General features: G+C 36.1%; 1 protein-coding gene across 4 annotated transcripts in view; it reads right to left on the bottom strand.

Moving 5' to 3' along the window:
* The window catches only part of LOC137389918 (GATOR2 complex protein WDR59-like), a 62,697-nt gene that overhangs the window by 14,489 nt on the left and 32,601 nt on the right, over window positions 1-15,607 (bottom strand). For all 4 annotated transcript variants that reach the window (XM_068076098.1, XM_068076099.1, XM_068076100.1 and 1 more), the window contains 3 exons: window positions 13,905-13,991; window positions 2,498-2,737; window positions 1,535-1,681 (listed from right to left, as the gene is read on the bottom strand). In XM_068076098.1, coding sequence (XP_067932199.1) covers window positions 1,535-1,681; window positions 2,498-2,737; window positions 13,905-13,991 — 474 coding nt within the window. The remainder of the gene's footprint in view (window positions 1-1,534; window positions 1,682-2,497; window positions 2,738-13,904; window positions 13,992-15,607) is intronic.

Here is a 15,607-nt window from a genome sequence, read left to right as displayed (position 1 = left end):
AACGACAAAACCAGATCGCTATCGTAATGGTAATAAGAAATTCACCACATTTATTCAATGCAAAAGAAGCGTCCGAGATTTTCTGATAGTGGGATTCACGATTTTACAATACCATTAAATAAGCACTCGGTCATATGTGATAATCGTTAGCGGCCAATCAGGGCTGATAGAAACGGTCTGTATCTACTGATTAGCCAATAGCTGTTTACGATTATGTCTCAGGAATTGCATGCTGTCCATCTATTAGTGCTATTATATAACTTCATACTAACCATATTATTTCAAGTTGTTAACTTTTTAGAGTAAATAAATATGCCAGGCAGTAATTATTTATTACACATTACATATGCACACATACATGTAGATGCACTGCCTCTCTACTCTCACTCACTCTATTTCCATGCTTTGAATATTACACATTTGTAGCAGTTGTCAATTAATAAAAAACAGAATTACAAAGATTTCCCTTTGCTAAGGAGGTCTATCCTGCCAAATTGATTATTTTAAGAAAAAGCCGCTGGACTAAATAATCTTTCAAGACTTGAAATATCATTATACCTTGTAACCAGTACCTAGTCTGCATTCAAACGAAAGTTTGATCATCATCACAATGACCATCTATATCAACTTAGGAAATTATAGTAAAATGAATTTACAACTGAAAATGAAATATCTAAATATAAATTACCAAGATTGACTAATCGTTGCCTCTGGGAATGTGCGAGCCAGAGGCAGCTAATGACAGTCCAAAATGAGCTCTGCATCTATTTAGTCTGTAAAACTGAATGCCTTCGATATGGAAATGATCTAACAGCTAAAAATGTTACTTAAAATGATTACAATTTTCAGAATGTATGGAAAATTCTAGAACAAGTACTTCTTTGAAGAAATAACAGTACCTATGTAGATGTTTAATGGAATAATGATTTTGTCAAAAAGTCATCTGCAAATGACCAGTATGATCAAATACCCGGTTGGGTGTCATACAGTAATCACTAATTTTTCGAGATTAATCCGGATCGGCAAAAACGCCAAAATTGAAAATCAGCAAAACAGAAACTAATACACTCGTATCTAATTAAACCACTTTCTCATTAATTATAAGAATCGTCCTCTACTCAGCCTCATTAGATGATTTTGAGGATCGAAGGCGCTCAAGAGACATGTTGAAGGGTGTCACAGGTACTTTGCACTTTTATACTTTACAAAACGTAACAGGAAAACAGTGAACCTCGACAACTGCTATCACAATGATGCTTGTGGAGAGATCTCACTGGGTCAGAGTATGAGAGAGATTAACATATTTTATACAACTTAACTTTTTTGTTTTTATAGTTTCTTTAATTGGTAATTTTTAGTATTTTTTACTTTAAATCTACTGAAACCGCAAATGTTGAAACTGCAAATGCTGAACAGCAACATAACGAGATGTATCAGTAAGAATGAATATTTTTACTGAAAAACCTCCTGTAACTGCCGACAGTCTCAAGACTAAAATGAGGCAACGTACAAACAGATCAACGCTGAAACCTACCTGAAGTCTAACGTCGATGTCTAGGGAATTCTTGTTCTCAAGTTCGTCTAGTGAGTTCCGCAGTTTATATATACATTTCTCCACACAGACTTTGTTGTTGGCTATGATGGGACTCGCTGTCTCCTCCATCTCCCTCACCAACTTTCCCTTTATTTGCAATCATACAGGTGAAACATTTCACTACGACCAATATTAAGTTTTGAAACTACAACCTGAGCCAATAGATAGGCTAGACGATGACACAAAAGACAGATGTCAGTCTAAAGGTCCCCTCATAGTGCAGAAATACAGCATGGATAGACTTACAAACATGTACACTGCTGCAAAAACAGAATGGAGGCATAACAGAATCTAAATTTAAAACATTGCGATAAAACTATACAGCTTTTGTTTCAAGAATATAGTTTGTTGTTTCATAACTAAAATAGTTTAAATAAAAATCTCATCACCTTTTTATGAAGTAATTTTGTTTTTAATTAAATTGCAAATCTCATCCAATTTCAAAAAAATAATCGACAATAAAATTGAAGAGGAAGCAAAAAGAAAAAGTTATAGACACACATACACAAAGTGTCACTGTTTTTCTGTCAAAACAACAAACTTTTGTACAAATTTCTAAAGTACGAACCAGCCTTACCAAAATAATCACAAATTCTTTAGACAAGAAAAGGAACTATGTCTCAAAGCAAAAGTTTCTTATGTATATCATAAACTATTACTTGCAATGATAATCATTTATTACGCGACACTAAGGATAGTATCCAATAATCGCTGTTAAAACGAAGACACACACAATAAGCAAACAATTTGCAAACTACTTTCATAATTAACCATACTAGAACAAGGCTCGATTTACATATAGTGTAATTGTCGTATAACATAAAGTTTGTATATAATAATTGGTCTAATTTTAAATATCGGTAACACAAGCTATTCACTACTAAAGAGCATTCAAACAAGCACCTGCACGGCCTTGTTAAGAGTTGTAGACGGGTCAAATTGAAACTTGGGTGAGACACCCTCGGGGTAACCCTCAGGGAATGCTATATACATGGCAATCTGGTGGTCTCCTTTGTTGGTGATATTTAAACAGCAGCGTCTATACGGCAGTTCAAAGCGCACTTGAACATCTCTTATAGTTGACAGCGACCTGAATTCACTCTGAAGGGTGTTTACATGCACGTTGGGAGACGTTGGTGCTGCCTGAAACAAGCAAAAAATTTTGATGACCGCTGCCAAGTCAAAAGGCTTTGAACAGCATTGATGTCAAAGCAAATTAGGCATTTATTAAGCAAAAAGCTAAAAAATTTCAAGGATATCGCAAGTTTAGCGTTCTTGATATTTGCCGTCACACAACTAAATGCTGACACTATGTACTGTGCTAGGCCAGGAGTATACGCAAGCGTCTTGAGCAGCCTACACTTGGTGCGTACAATTTATAGGCTCTAAGCAAGAAAAAGAGGATGACTTGGCATTCATTAGGGGGACTGCATTAAATCTGCACTGACCACGAGCTTAGCAGTCATGTCACTCAATTCATTCCATTTGTTGGTTAGCCGAAAAAGTTGGTTAGCGAAAGGTATTTCATCTTGCTATTACGTTATACTGCTTTTATCATTTTATAAAATTTAGATTGATCAGTCTGTAAAAATAATTCGGTCAGCTGTTTTGCTTTTTAATAAAGCTTTCAAACATATGTAGGCATTCATAGGGTGCCTCTTTGGCCAACGACCAAGCTTTCAATTGGATTATGTCTAACAAACAAATTTAAAATCTGACTATCATCTCCTTCATAGTAAATCTATCAATGCAAGCGAGATCATTGGTAGTGTACTTAAGCTGAGCGGCAGCAGGGATGCAGCAGGCAGTAGATATCCTGGCAGCAAAACTAGCACAAAATAACTGCAGAGTGCAATGCAGAAACAAAAGAGTGTTTTCAACCGACCAATCAGTGAGAAATGCTCTTGAAGGGTGCCACAAATAAAAGGCTCTAAAACTCTGCGGTCTGCTGATCTTGTAGCATACACAAGTGTGACACAATTAGAAAAAAAATAGTTTAAAAATATTTTCTGAAAAACCAAATTATGTGTGCTAAATGTTCTGGCATCAACTATCTATTGAGACCTTGCAATAAAATGGAAATTTGATTATAAAATATCACTGATAAATCTATTTTGGATCACAAAAATACTGTTTCCTGGTATATAAATAAAATATGATTACATCTAATTTAGGATCATCCTGACTGCAATAGAGATGTACTGTTAATTACGTTTAATAATAGTTATACTATTATTACAATTGAAAATGAATTTCCACAAAACCTTATTTCATCTTTTTTCTATTATTTGCGTACAAACAAATAAGCATGAAGCTCACTAGCTCACTCATTAAGAAGTCCAACTCATAAGATAAGTTCAAAAGAAACAGGAAGATTGTAAATCAGAGAAAAGGCCAGGAGGAATATCGTAGAATCGTGAAGCAGAAGATATAAGTGAGGTATGCTCATTGCCAAACCTCGTCTTCCTCGGAGCTTTGCAATGACTCATGCAGAGCCGGCAGACGTAGCTCAAGGGGGAACAAATGAAATCTGTTCTGTAATGGTAATATACTGCATTACAGGGATACTCGCCGTTTCTCAGAGATACAAAATCTTAGCGATATTGCTATTTTATTAGCTTTCAGAGTGTTCATTACAACACTTCATGTCATTTAATAAGTACATAATAACTTTCATACAAACAAGTTGATAAACTTTCTAGATCAAAAACGAAAAATAAATCTATGTAACTAGAATATAAAAGCTGATATCGTTGAGACAAACATGGCACTACGCAGAATGTAATCATGTTTGACTTTTTTGTTCCAGTTCTCTCAAAGTGAGCAAACAATTTGGAATAGCATGATACTAGTCATAGTACAGTCATAGTCATAAGATACAGTAATAGTCATAGATACAGGTCATAGTACTCTGGGAGTCATGGGCAGCCTGTATTCTACAAGAGCAAGGTATTTTATAAACCAGCCTAGCTGTGTCAGTCATTTTTCCTGTTTATCATATATGCCTACTGCGCAAGGCCTTTTCTGGTACATCAAATTCTTTAATTAATAGAAAACCATTTTGTCATACAGAAAAACATAACTATACTGACTGCCTAGTTGCCATTCACCCTTCCTTAAGCCGGGTTCCCATATACGTCGCAAAGCACCGGCGACACACCACAGGCTATTAGCCATGAAATGGGAACGTATGAGCCGAGGGCCGCCGAGGACCACCGGTGGTTGCCGGCGGCATCACATTAGTTTAGCGCTGTTCAAATTTCGCAAACAGCCGCAGGCAAAACTTTCCCGAAATGCACTGTACGGGTAAAGGCCACCATTATAGGAACGGCATGGCGAGCGAACAATTTATTTGATTACACAATTATGTTTACGATATTATTAACGATGTGGCTTTATGTGAACATATCCCGCAGAGCCTAGCGTTGCAAGCGTTTTGCTGCACATGTTACCGCCGGAGTCTAGCAATCGATATGGGAACCAGGCTTTAGTCTTATAGCCTGTGATCTGCAAAATAGCCATAAAGAAACCAAACTAGTTTGAGCCGTAACTTTTTCACGATGGAAAGCCATTGAACCGGCTCCCTATATAGCAGATTCAGAAAGCATTTATAACAGCTCACCTTAGTACCTATGGGCAAACATTGATCACGGATCATGCGATGAACATATCCACCCTAAATATTGCCCCAATAAATTAAAGATATTGGGCTATAATTTCGGAACACAAAACAAAGTCGACTATCTTCTTTTTACTCAGAATTCACAGCATAAAATCACGGTCTCAAAAGAGTTTTTAATTTTCGGTTTGGAATGGATGAAAAGTAAATCATAACCAGCGTAATAAACGTATTTTTGTGGCGCAAGGTAGTGACATTCTTCAACTTTGGGCCTCAGATATTTTTGATAACTTTATTTTTAAATTACATCATAGGGTCTGCTTTTTGGTAAAACTTAAAAAAGGATAGCATTTTTTTTGCAGCTGGCTTTACTAAACTCGAAAAAAAGATTCAACATGGCTGGTCTACTTCAAATATGCTGTTTTTTGGGCAGAATATTTTTTGTCTAGTTCATAAAACTCGATTGAAAAAAACGATTGAAGCTCTAGGACAAAAACGCTAGCTTTCACAGCTCAAATGCTAAGCTCGCGTTAGCCGAAAAACTCATTAGGCAAAAATTAACTCCATGAGAACAAACGAGAAAAGCTCCATAATGAAAATGTTAACCAAAGCAATCGGGGAGCTAACTAAACACGTGGGTTTTCCATCGCTAGTTAAGTATTGCTAATAAAAGAGGTCAATACGTGTCTAGGAGACAGAAACAGACTAGCTGTTATTATCACTGTTTGTGAGCCGGTGCGGTGAGAGAGCCCGGTACGGTGAGAGTCCTGCCACTATAATGTGCAGACAATGTTTTAGTAAATATGCGTATCAATTTTCCCATCCAGTATAATATCACAAGCGCTTTGATGTTTAGACTCACCGACAACCTTGTCATTCAGAGGTTAATCAAAACTTTGTTTTGATTGTATACGGATAACAGTTAGGCGCAGTTAAAGGACATCAAAGCGCTGAGAAATTGTTCCATAAAATTTCATCACAACAATTTATAAGTTTTTATGCTGTTTTGGGATAGCAGTGAATATCAACATAAGCCTTGATAATGCTTTCATGCAAGTTTCTCTCAAAGATGAAACTAACATGATCCAGGCACTGAATGATACATTCAAATGCCTACATATGTACATATATGTACATACGATTGCCTTAGAATATGAATTGGTTAACAAAATTATGAAAACTAATAAAGATGGTTTATGAAAGATGAACTTAAAACTGATCAAATCAAGCTTTAATAGATTTTATCAACACGTATACGGTAAGTCCTTATGCTCAAGCCACGAGGCTTGTCGTTGGGCGCGGCTTCTGGTTCAAGGTCATAGGCCGCGGCTAAAGCCAAGTTCTTAAAACTTACGTGGGGCTCAGTGCGGCTTCTCGATACATGTGGTTTCTGCTCAGTTCCGTGTTATAACCATAGAATCGCAGTCATGATACACGTTTATGTACGGGGTTTTGGCGACCTACTCGTTTATTTCCAAGGTCATGTTTATGGAATACGTTAGACTAAAGAATTTATCGCTCATGTTTAACTCACCAGTCATAGGTTATTAACACCTTTTCATTCTTGACCAGCATCTTTCCAAAAACGTAAAGCCCTCTAACAGCGCAATAAAAATCTAGCTGAGACATGGCAAGTAAGTTCTTGATGCAAGGGTTTAGGAATTTTAATTCGAACTTGCAAGTAAAAGAAAATTCTTTTCACATGTACTGATGTAGCCTGTTTTCTTATTCAAGAGGACGGGAGTATAGCAAAACCTGTCTCAACACTCTCGCTCCCGAAGGGGTCAAGGACGACAAAACCTCAGTCGCTGGTCTAGGCTCGCGTAAAAACCTCGGTCTGTGGGTATATGCGGCTTGTTGGTAAGGGTGGCTAGATACCGCAGGCGGCTTGATGGAGGATTATTTTTTCTTTCGTGAGCCATCTGTTTTTGAGCTCAAGCCGCGTGGCTTGAGCATGAGGACTGACGGTACATGTGGATATTTTTCTATCATTTGAGATTGTGTTTGTTGTTTTACGTGATCTGACTGCCAGGACTTTTTTTCAAGATTAAAATCAACAAAACTTGATCGCATTTAAAACACTCAGAGAAAAAAGGTGTGCAAAGACATCCCTAAATAATCGTGCTTCCTGTTTGTCTATCTCCTTATTGACATCGGCTATTGCAAATCAAATTGCAGTGTTATGCGTCTCTAAATTAGCAAACAAAATCTGAAATGACAAAAAAAATATAAATATCTATAATTTCGATAAAATCTACTAAAATTTGATGGGATCACATTTTTAAACTTTATTTCATCAAAATTTGAGTGAGTCTATGTCCCAGCACTCGCTTGACCTCCGAACATATGCTGGGACAAGCCTGCTGTTCCATTCACTTATCTGAAACGTACAGTGAGTAAAAACCCTTCCCTACTAATTGTTGGGTTATTAGTTCAGCCCTTATACATATAAATTAGATGTTTTGTTGCATTCTTTAGTATTTTTTATAATGTATTTGCTTTAATGCCACGTGTAATTACTGCGAATTTAACTAGTCAAATGTCAGTTTAAAATTTAGGACTAGCTATAAAAGAGCTACCATAGGTTTTCAGGCTGTGCATTGAATCAAAGGAAATTCTTACAAGAATACCTACTTGAATATGCAATAGTTGAACAAATGAAACAAGTCATAAAAATTATCTTTGGATTTGGAGGCTGGACTTCATCGGTATTAGAGCGTTACATTCATACTTGATTATTTGAAATCTGATTCACATCTTGTCACCCGAAGTGCCAACATTTCCGTATTGACTTCCCATATAATCAACAGGCCGGTGCCAAATCGGGAAAATTTAACTCCCCTGTAGTTTGGTAACCAGCCAAGAACTAAGCATGACTGGTGTTGGTAGCAACTGTAACAGGTGGCATCACAAGTAGCCTGTCTTGACAAACTGTTGTTTTTGCGGAGTTGTCCTCCCGGCGGGCACGGCGAGCAAAACAACAGCTTATCACAAGACGAACTGCACCTGATTCAGCAGCTGCACTGAAAGGGAGTTGTTCTCTTCCGCGATGTTATGTCGGTCGCTCCATTGGTAATCATAATGAATTTGAAGCAAAGATTTATGTAAAAAAAAAATTTCAACGTTTAGCTAGAGACCAGTTTCTGCGGTAAACTTTAGTAGAACTTAAGAAGAATAAAATAAATAAAAAATAAAATCAATAAGAACAAATAAAACTGACTAATACAAAAATAGAAATAAAACAGACTGAGCGCACAAATAATAACATGTTTGGTTGCTGTTGTTGCCTAAGCTCTCAAGTTCTACTAAAGTTTAACCAGAGACTGGTCTCTGGTTGAACGTGCCATTTTTTTCTACATAAATTTTTGCGCAAAATCCGTTATGACTACCAATGGAGTGACCGACACAACATCGCAGCCAAGCCGCATGAACGGAAGAGAACAACTCCCTTTCAGTGCAGCTGATGCATCAGGTGCAGTGCGTTTTGTGACAAGCTGTTGTGTTGCTCGCCGCGCTCGCCGAGAGGACAACTCCGCAAAAACAACAGTTTGTCAAGACAGGCTACATCACAAGGTGAACTGTGATTCACAGAGGCCCACATACATTTACACACAGACATAAATTCTACAGCATAAAGGCACGGCCAATGATTTCGACTGAAATCACGAAATGAACGAAAAATACGAAATTATTCGGCCGAAATTCACAGAATTGTCAGAGCTGTACACGCACACCGAAATCGTCTACGAAGCGCTATAATTGTTTGAACAAGTCATATTTAGCGAGCGTGATTTTACCAGCTTGCACAATTAGTATAGTCCAAAAAATGTTTTACAGCACACAATAAAAGTACCAGTGCCATTCAACATTGTACATACGACGCAACTGATTAAAAAATTGAAAAAATGTGCCAACTCCAGCGCAATCTAATAAATTGTATCATGTTTACTATGTTGAATTACCTTGGTATTTTTCGCTATACGTGTCCTAAAATAAACAAATAGGGAAAGCCACTAAAATTTTGCTCGCTAATAATTTGTTCAGCCAATTGAAAGTGGTAGGTCAACGGTTTCTGTGTGGATACACAGCTTTGAAAATTCTGTGAGTTAATCTAATTTGCTCATGGCTTCTACACACACACACACACACATATATATATATATATATATATATATATACATATATATATATATATAGTACTTTATTGGCAATAATTTCATTTCACAAATAGAAATGTTTTTCAAATTAGGCCATACAACAATAGTAAAACAAAAAAGGGGAATAAAGCAACAGTTAGCCATTAAAACACATGTAGTTTGAACTCATGCAGCTCTAATGCTAAACTTCTCTTCAGTAGCTCTACTATTAAAAACTATTCGCAAGAGAAAACATTGTTCTGTAAACTGCTTACAACTCCTTCAAGAGCAGCTGACTGACAAGGGGCTATTCCACTGTAACATTTATAAGAGCTAAAGTCTGGGAATTCGCCTAAAATAGCTTCTCAACTACGGGCTAACATAAAACCAGCATTTTGACACCATATTTAGTAGCATCAACTTAACCAGAAAGAATATCTTATCTGTTGATTTAATACTCGTTGTCTACATCTGGTCAATATAAATGCCTATCCACTTTAAATGACTGGACCAATCTGTCCAAGCTTACGTATTATCTTTTGTTAATGTTGATATAAAAACAAGACCATAAAGTTAAAAGAATATAAATATGGTCTTTAGAAGATAAGCAGGCTTCAGCGCCAACCACTTCGTCATGGAGACCAAAAGATTTCTTGGAAAGATAACGCCCATCTGCATCAACGCAATTAGAGCTGTGCAAGCGCCAGGCGCCATGGTTACCATCTGTTGCCATGAGATAAGACAGGTTCACCCGTACTCACAGATGACCTTGCCAAACCAGCAAAAAATTTCTAGAATTTACGCAAGATCTAAAGAACAATCACTATATTGGTATGTCAATACATCTGGAAGACCGCCAAACATGATTTTTTTTACTAGAAAAATGTATTTGTGGCGCCTCAGCTATTCACACCTGCCAATTATTGTCAGAAAACATGTGAAACTTTTAATCCTCTAAATTGCCTAACATTTCATTTAATGGGTGATCACGTTGGTGAAAAGGAGATTCTGCCAAATCATATGTCAACCAACGCCTTAGTCCTGCTGGTAATAAGCAGGAGCGCTCTTCACAATCGAATATACACTATAATCGAACAATTTATTATTCGATTAGCGCAGTTGTCAACAGAACTTGAATGCGACTAAAGCATCAACTCGCAGCAAGTCATCTGAAGAAATATCCTTTGAATAAAACATTGTCCTTTTTACTTACAGAAAAAAATTATCTTTAATAATAGATAACACCGATTCCCAGAAATGTAGAGCGTGCCAAACTGAACTTACATATTTCTATGTAGCTGATGGTGAGAAACTTACGTCACTTGACAGACTCTAAGGAACCGAGGTTATGGCTTAAAGCCACACTAAACAATAAAAAGAATTTCAAGCCATTTTTATTAGACTAGCATATCATACAATAATGCTGCACCCAAGACAATTCAACAATTCGGAACCAGCAAACCAACTTATTGTGCATAGTGTAGATATAGTATATCGCACAATTTTAGCTTAGGTTCGATTATTCATAAACTGGAAAAACTATGAAATGGTTTGGCTAGTAAACAAGATATGTTATCAATAAGATATAGTCAAACCTTGACATGCAACGTGAATCCATTCCAAGGAAAGGCTTTTTATGTAAAAAAGAATCGTCATATTTTCAAAGTAAATATTCCTATGAAACTACACAAGATTTTGTTTAATTTGTTTAACAGATGAAAACTTCTGATGACAATAAATGCTTTAAATAGTTAAAAACAATAAAATAAATTCATTGTAAAAACTAGGTAATACATTAAATGTAAAACAAAACTAGCAGACAGTAAAAAGGTTCACGCTGAGGCTACGTGTAGCCTCAGCGCTGTGTATGCTCAGCGCTGTGTAGCTTCAGCGCTGTGTAGGCTGAAGGATAAAGATGGTTATTACAACAGCGTATCATAACATAGTGATGTACGAAATAAACTGGACCTTTCTGGTAGAAAATAAAATCCTCGTTGTCACTCATTGTGAATTTAGCCAATAGCCAGAAATTATATATTAAATTAATCCTCATTTTGTCCTGATGTCAAATATGTAAAACAAGCAGCAGCTGAATTATGTTTTTGACGATTATGAAGGATAAATGGATGAAGATAACCATCTGTATAGATATGATCACACAACATACATTTTATTTGCTTATTTCAAGTTATATACAGTGCATACGAGTTTCAAAAAGTTTTAAGCAGAAGTTTTATATCAGAACTGACTTGAATATTTGTTCAGATTTCATGCTAAGAATTGAAAGTTTTGTACATTGAGGTGATTGTAAGTTTAGGTTTGACTATACAATAATTGAGTAGTGTTACCTTGACCTTATTGTGGCCATAATATTCCCTCATTTGTTTGGAGCAATTTCTAATTTTCATGATTGCCTAGACAAAAATGAACTTCCAGAAATTTCCTTGATAATAATATACCAACCAATCCAGAAGGACAATAATTGTCCTTGTGCAATTATCCATAAGCAATTATTGCTTATGGATAAATACGAGAACCACGATTATAGAGAATAATTGCTGTTTTCAACTTGCAAGTTTCTCTCGAACTACAAAGTACTGCCAGTCCACAAGTCGAGAGTAAAGTGGATAGTGGAGATATATATACTAAAGGCTGAAGCATACCGGAGGCAAATTAATAGAAAGTAGTGAAATGCTAGCAATTTCAATGAACCCTCAGTATATCACAAACACACATGTAATCCTTGACTCATGACATTTATACAGATCAACTTATATTCTCACACTTGTAACGTAAATTCTATGTCTGTGGTGTTCGTTTGCAATAATTTCATTTAAAATAATTTTTCTTCTGAATGACAGTACCGAATCCATAGAGCTATCTTCCCCTAGAGTGATAACACGCCGGAAACGCTCGTGTTGTAGGAGGCACCGTTATCATTCTAGGAGAAGATAACTCTATGATCGCGTCTTGAAGTAATAAAGCTTTGATGAGGAGCCATATGAACCATTCACTAGCAGTCTGCTAGCAATTCTTGTCAAAGCAGGGGTGAATATCAAGCATTCCTAATACACATGAATAAACCAGCATTAATGCTAGCGTGGGCCACAGCCGCCAGTGAATTTTCTCGACATTTCTTCAGCCGCTACAGCCTTTAGAGCCATGCTGTGATTAGCTAGCACGGATGAAGTCATACGTCAGACGTGATCATGTCTAATTCACAGGAGAATGGCTGCAATTTCTAAGAAATGCTGACATGTTAAGGTTCCAGGAATTTGGATTATAGGTTCATCATCTTTTCTTCAATGTAGAACTGAGTATAAAAGCTGTTGGTTAACTTCAAATAAACTAACATACTGTAAAACCTGTATTTGAATGCCACCTTTATTTATTTATAAAGTGCCACTCTCAGGGAAGGGTTGAAAATTAGTGCACCATTACGTTCAAATAAAGGTTTTTGGTATCTTATGTAGCAAATTTGTAGAAAATTTATCGATTCTCATAAGGTGCTGAGGGTAACATGGGAAACTTTGAATAATTTTTAAAAAGACCAAACAAAAATTTGTTTTAAGAAGTGTCGTTCTAGTAGCCCTTGTTGGTGTTTTCCAGAAGGTATTCCAGGTATCTCAGGAGAACCATTAGCTTGTTACACATTGTGACATAGGCCTATTCTTGAGTAACGATCAACAAGTGATGGAAATTATATTTTTAAAGAAACACTTTTATTAGTTTATGGATGACAGGAGGGATTAAAAACTTGAGGTATACCATATCTCATACCTCTATCAGAATATTCACTAAAGGATGAGTAACAACGGCACAGCATTTTGCAAATATAGTAAGGGGCAGACAACTTTACTTTACGCAAACAATTTCCTCATGAAACAATTCAGAACCAGTTGGCACAGATACAAAAGAAGAGGTCAGCGACAAAGATGACCTTCTTGTCACAATTATGATGCTTTGCACACTTACACAGCCTTCACTAACTTTGTAACAGCGAAATTACTCAAGTAATGAGCTTACAAGTTCCAGACCATTTTCAACTGCCTTTTAATATTTATTAAATATGAAAATAGAAATCGTAAGAGCGAGATTATTATTGGCAGTAATTCTTTTAAACCTAATAAGTGTGCTCGTCAGTAACATAGTCAGCCAATGATATGGGAGCAAACAAAAACGTTGTGAAGAAGGCTCAACAGGCAAAACCTATACCGCTGAAATGATGTCGAGAGCACCTACGCTGACTCAGTGCCAACCATGTCAGTTTTTCGCCGTAGTCTCTGACACCACATTGGCAATCCTAACGGGCCTACTATTTTTATTTTGGCTTTTTGCCAAAATATTTTACGCTAACAAATGCGACAAACATGAACAATTTTGCAATCAAGGCAATAAAATAAAAGTAAACTTTGAACGCATAAATAATGAAACTATTTATCCGCCCTATAAACATAGATAGCAATAAAACTAGGCACTTTTAAAACATTATAGAAGTGGTGAATCTCTGAAGTCCGCAAAAAGACAAAGAGTAAAAAGCAAAACGGTATCCTACCTCCCTTCTGGACGAACCGGTCCTATCAGAACCAACCATTTCATCCTGACTTGACTCATCATCCTCAACTTCCTCCTCTCGCTCAAGCTACAAACCGTGAACTATTGTATGTAATAACAGCACTAGATGTACCTTGTCTCTCAATATGGCATTTTATACAGTTCAGATAACACAAAAAAACATGAAGTCTGTTTTTCATGCAACTTTTAATGATGTCATCACATCAAAATATAGTAAACTTTAACAGAAAGTACCGAGCTTTTTCTTTCATCGAATATTTTATTCGATGTTTTTGGCATTTTAACTGCCAAGATGTTTCGAGATTGAAATCAACAAAGCTTAATCGCAGTTGAAACATTCAAGAGAAAAATTAGAGCCCAGACTTCGCAGAATGATGCAAATAGTCCTCTTTTCCTTAGTTTGCGCTGGTATCAAGTTTAAGTCGAACTTGTGCCCGTCTTCCATGTCAAGCGCGATAGAGCCTCGGCTATGGAAAATCCACGATGTGGCGAGGCCTCGAAAAATGAGGCCTAAGCAGCAATGGACTACTGTATACTCATTTGGGACCAAGCGATCAAAATGGATAGAGTCCGATTGGTTAAACAGTTTGAAGAACATCATTTGCAAGAGCCGATTGTCGGCCTCTCATAGTTAAAAGTTTTTTATCAGTGGCACAAAAACTGGAATATAGCCAAAATCTGAAGCTTCCACAAAACTGGAAGTTTCTATTTAGTTGAAATTCGAGCGCATCGTCCCACCTTACATGGCAATAAATTAGTTTACAGTTGAGAGAGCGGATTAGAAAAAGATTGGGCGACAGATGAATGTATGTTAACATTTTTTTGAAAAAATGAAGGTGGTGTTTAATAACTGATGAGCTGCAAATCGTTTATTTTTGTGTGAATAATTAGAAGAAGGTAGGCTGTTACAATAATGATAATCGATGTATGTTTAGCGATGCCTGTAGGCCTACTCATTACATATCCAGGTGTGTTAGAAATGTCTATGTTGTTACTTAGCAGCATCAAAGCTTGTCATTGATTCATTTTTCTGATTATTGTAAGAAAATAAAATATTAAATGATGACATATCATTATCTGTTTTGGAATTAAAATTAATTTTGTATTAAAATAATGTATAACATAAGAAAGCTTGTGGTTCAAATACTGTTCAGATGCAATGGGTTTAACATGAGGAATAAGTAATAGGAAGGCAGCTATATTTTTGGTCAATTATAAGCATAATGATGCGCAATAGATGCTCCTACAAAATTAAAAATTTGTTTGGAAAACATTTACGTTATAAGGATTTTATATTATACAAACAGTAAAATACATTTAAATTGTTTAATCCGATCCTGCAGCAAACGCACCTCTTTAGCCCTTGAAAAACAAAACCTTCTTAATTTAATGATTTTACACCAACTGTACTAATAATGGTTTGTATCGCCAAATTTTATCTTTTGTTATCACCTTCACTTAATATATGGTCCATGATTACAGAAATTTTACATTAAAGTTAAGGAGAACACAAACCTTCAATGTCAATTTAACTCAATTATTTTTCACTTTCACACAGCAAGGTATTTGCTGTAAAAAATATTGTATACATCTAAAACAAAAGTAACACAAAAATATCTTTATTATAAAATAAGTGGTGTCTATTTGTCCATCCATCCTTTCAAATCCGGAGTTAGAGATTAG

Source organism: Watersipora subatra, chromosome 3 (genome assembly GCF_963576615.1).
Source record: "Watersipora subatra chromosome 3, tzWatSuba1.1, whole genome shotgun sequence".
In the NCBI taxonomy this organism is placed as follows: Eukaryota; Metazoa; Bryozoa; class Gymnolaemata; order Cheilostomatida; family Watersiporidae; genus Watersipora; species Watersipora subatra.
Note: the sequence above shows the minus strand (reverse complement) of the source record. Positions and strands in the feature narration are given on the sequence as shown.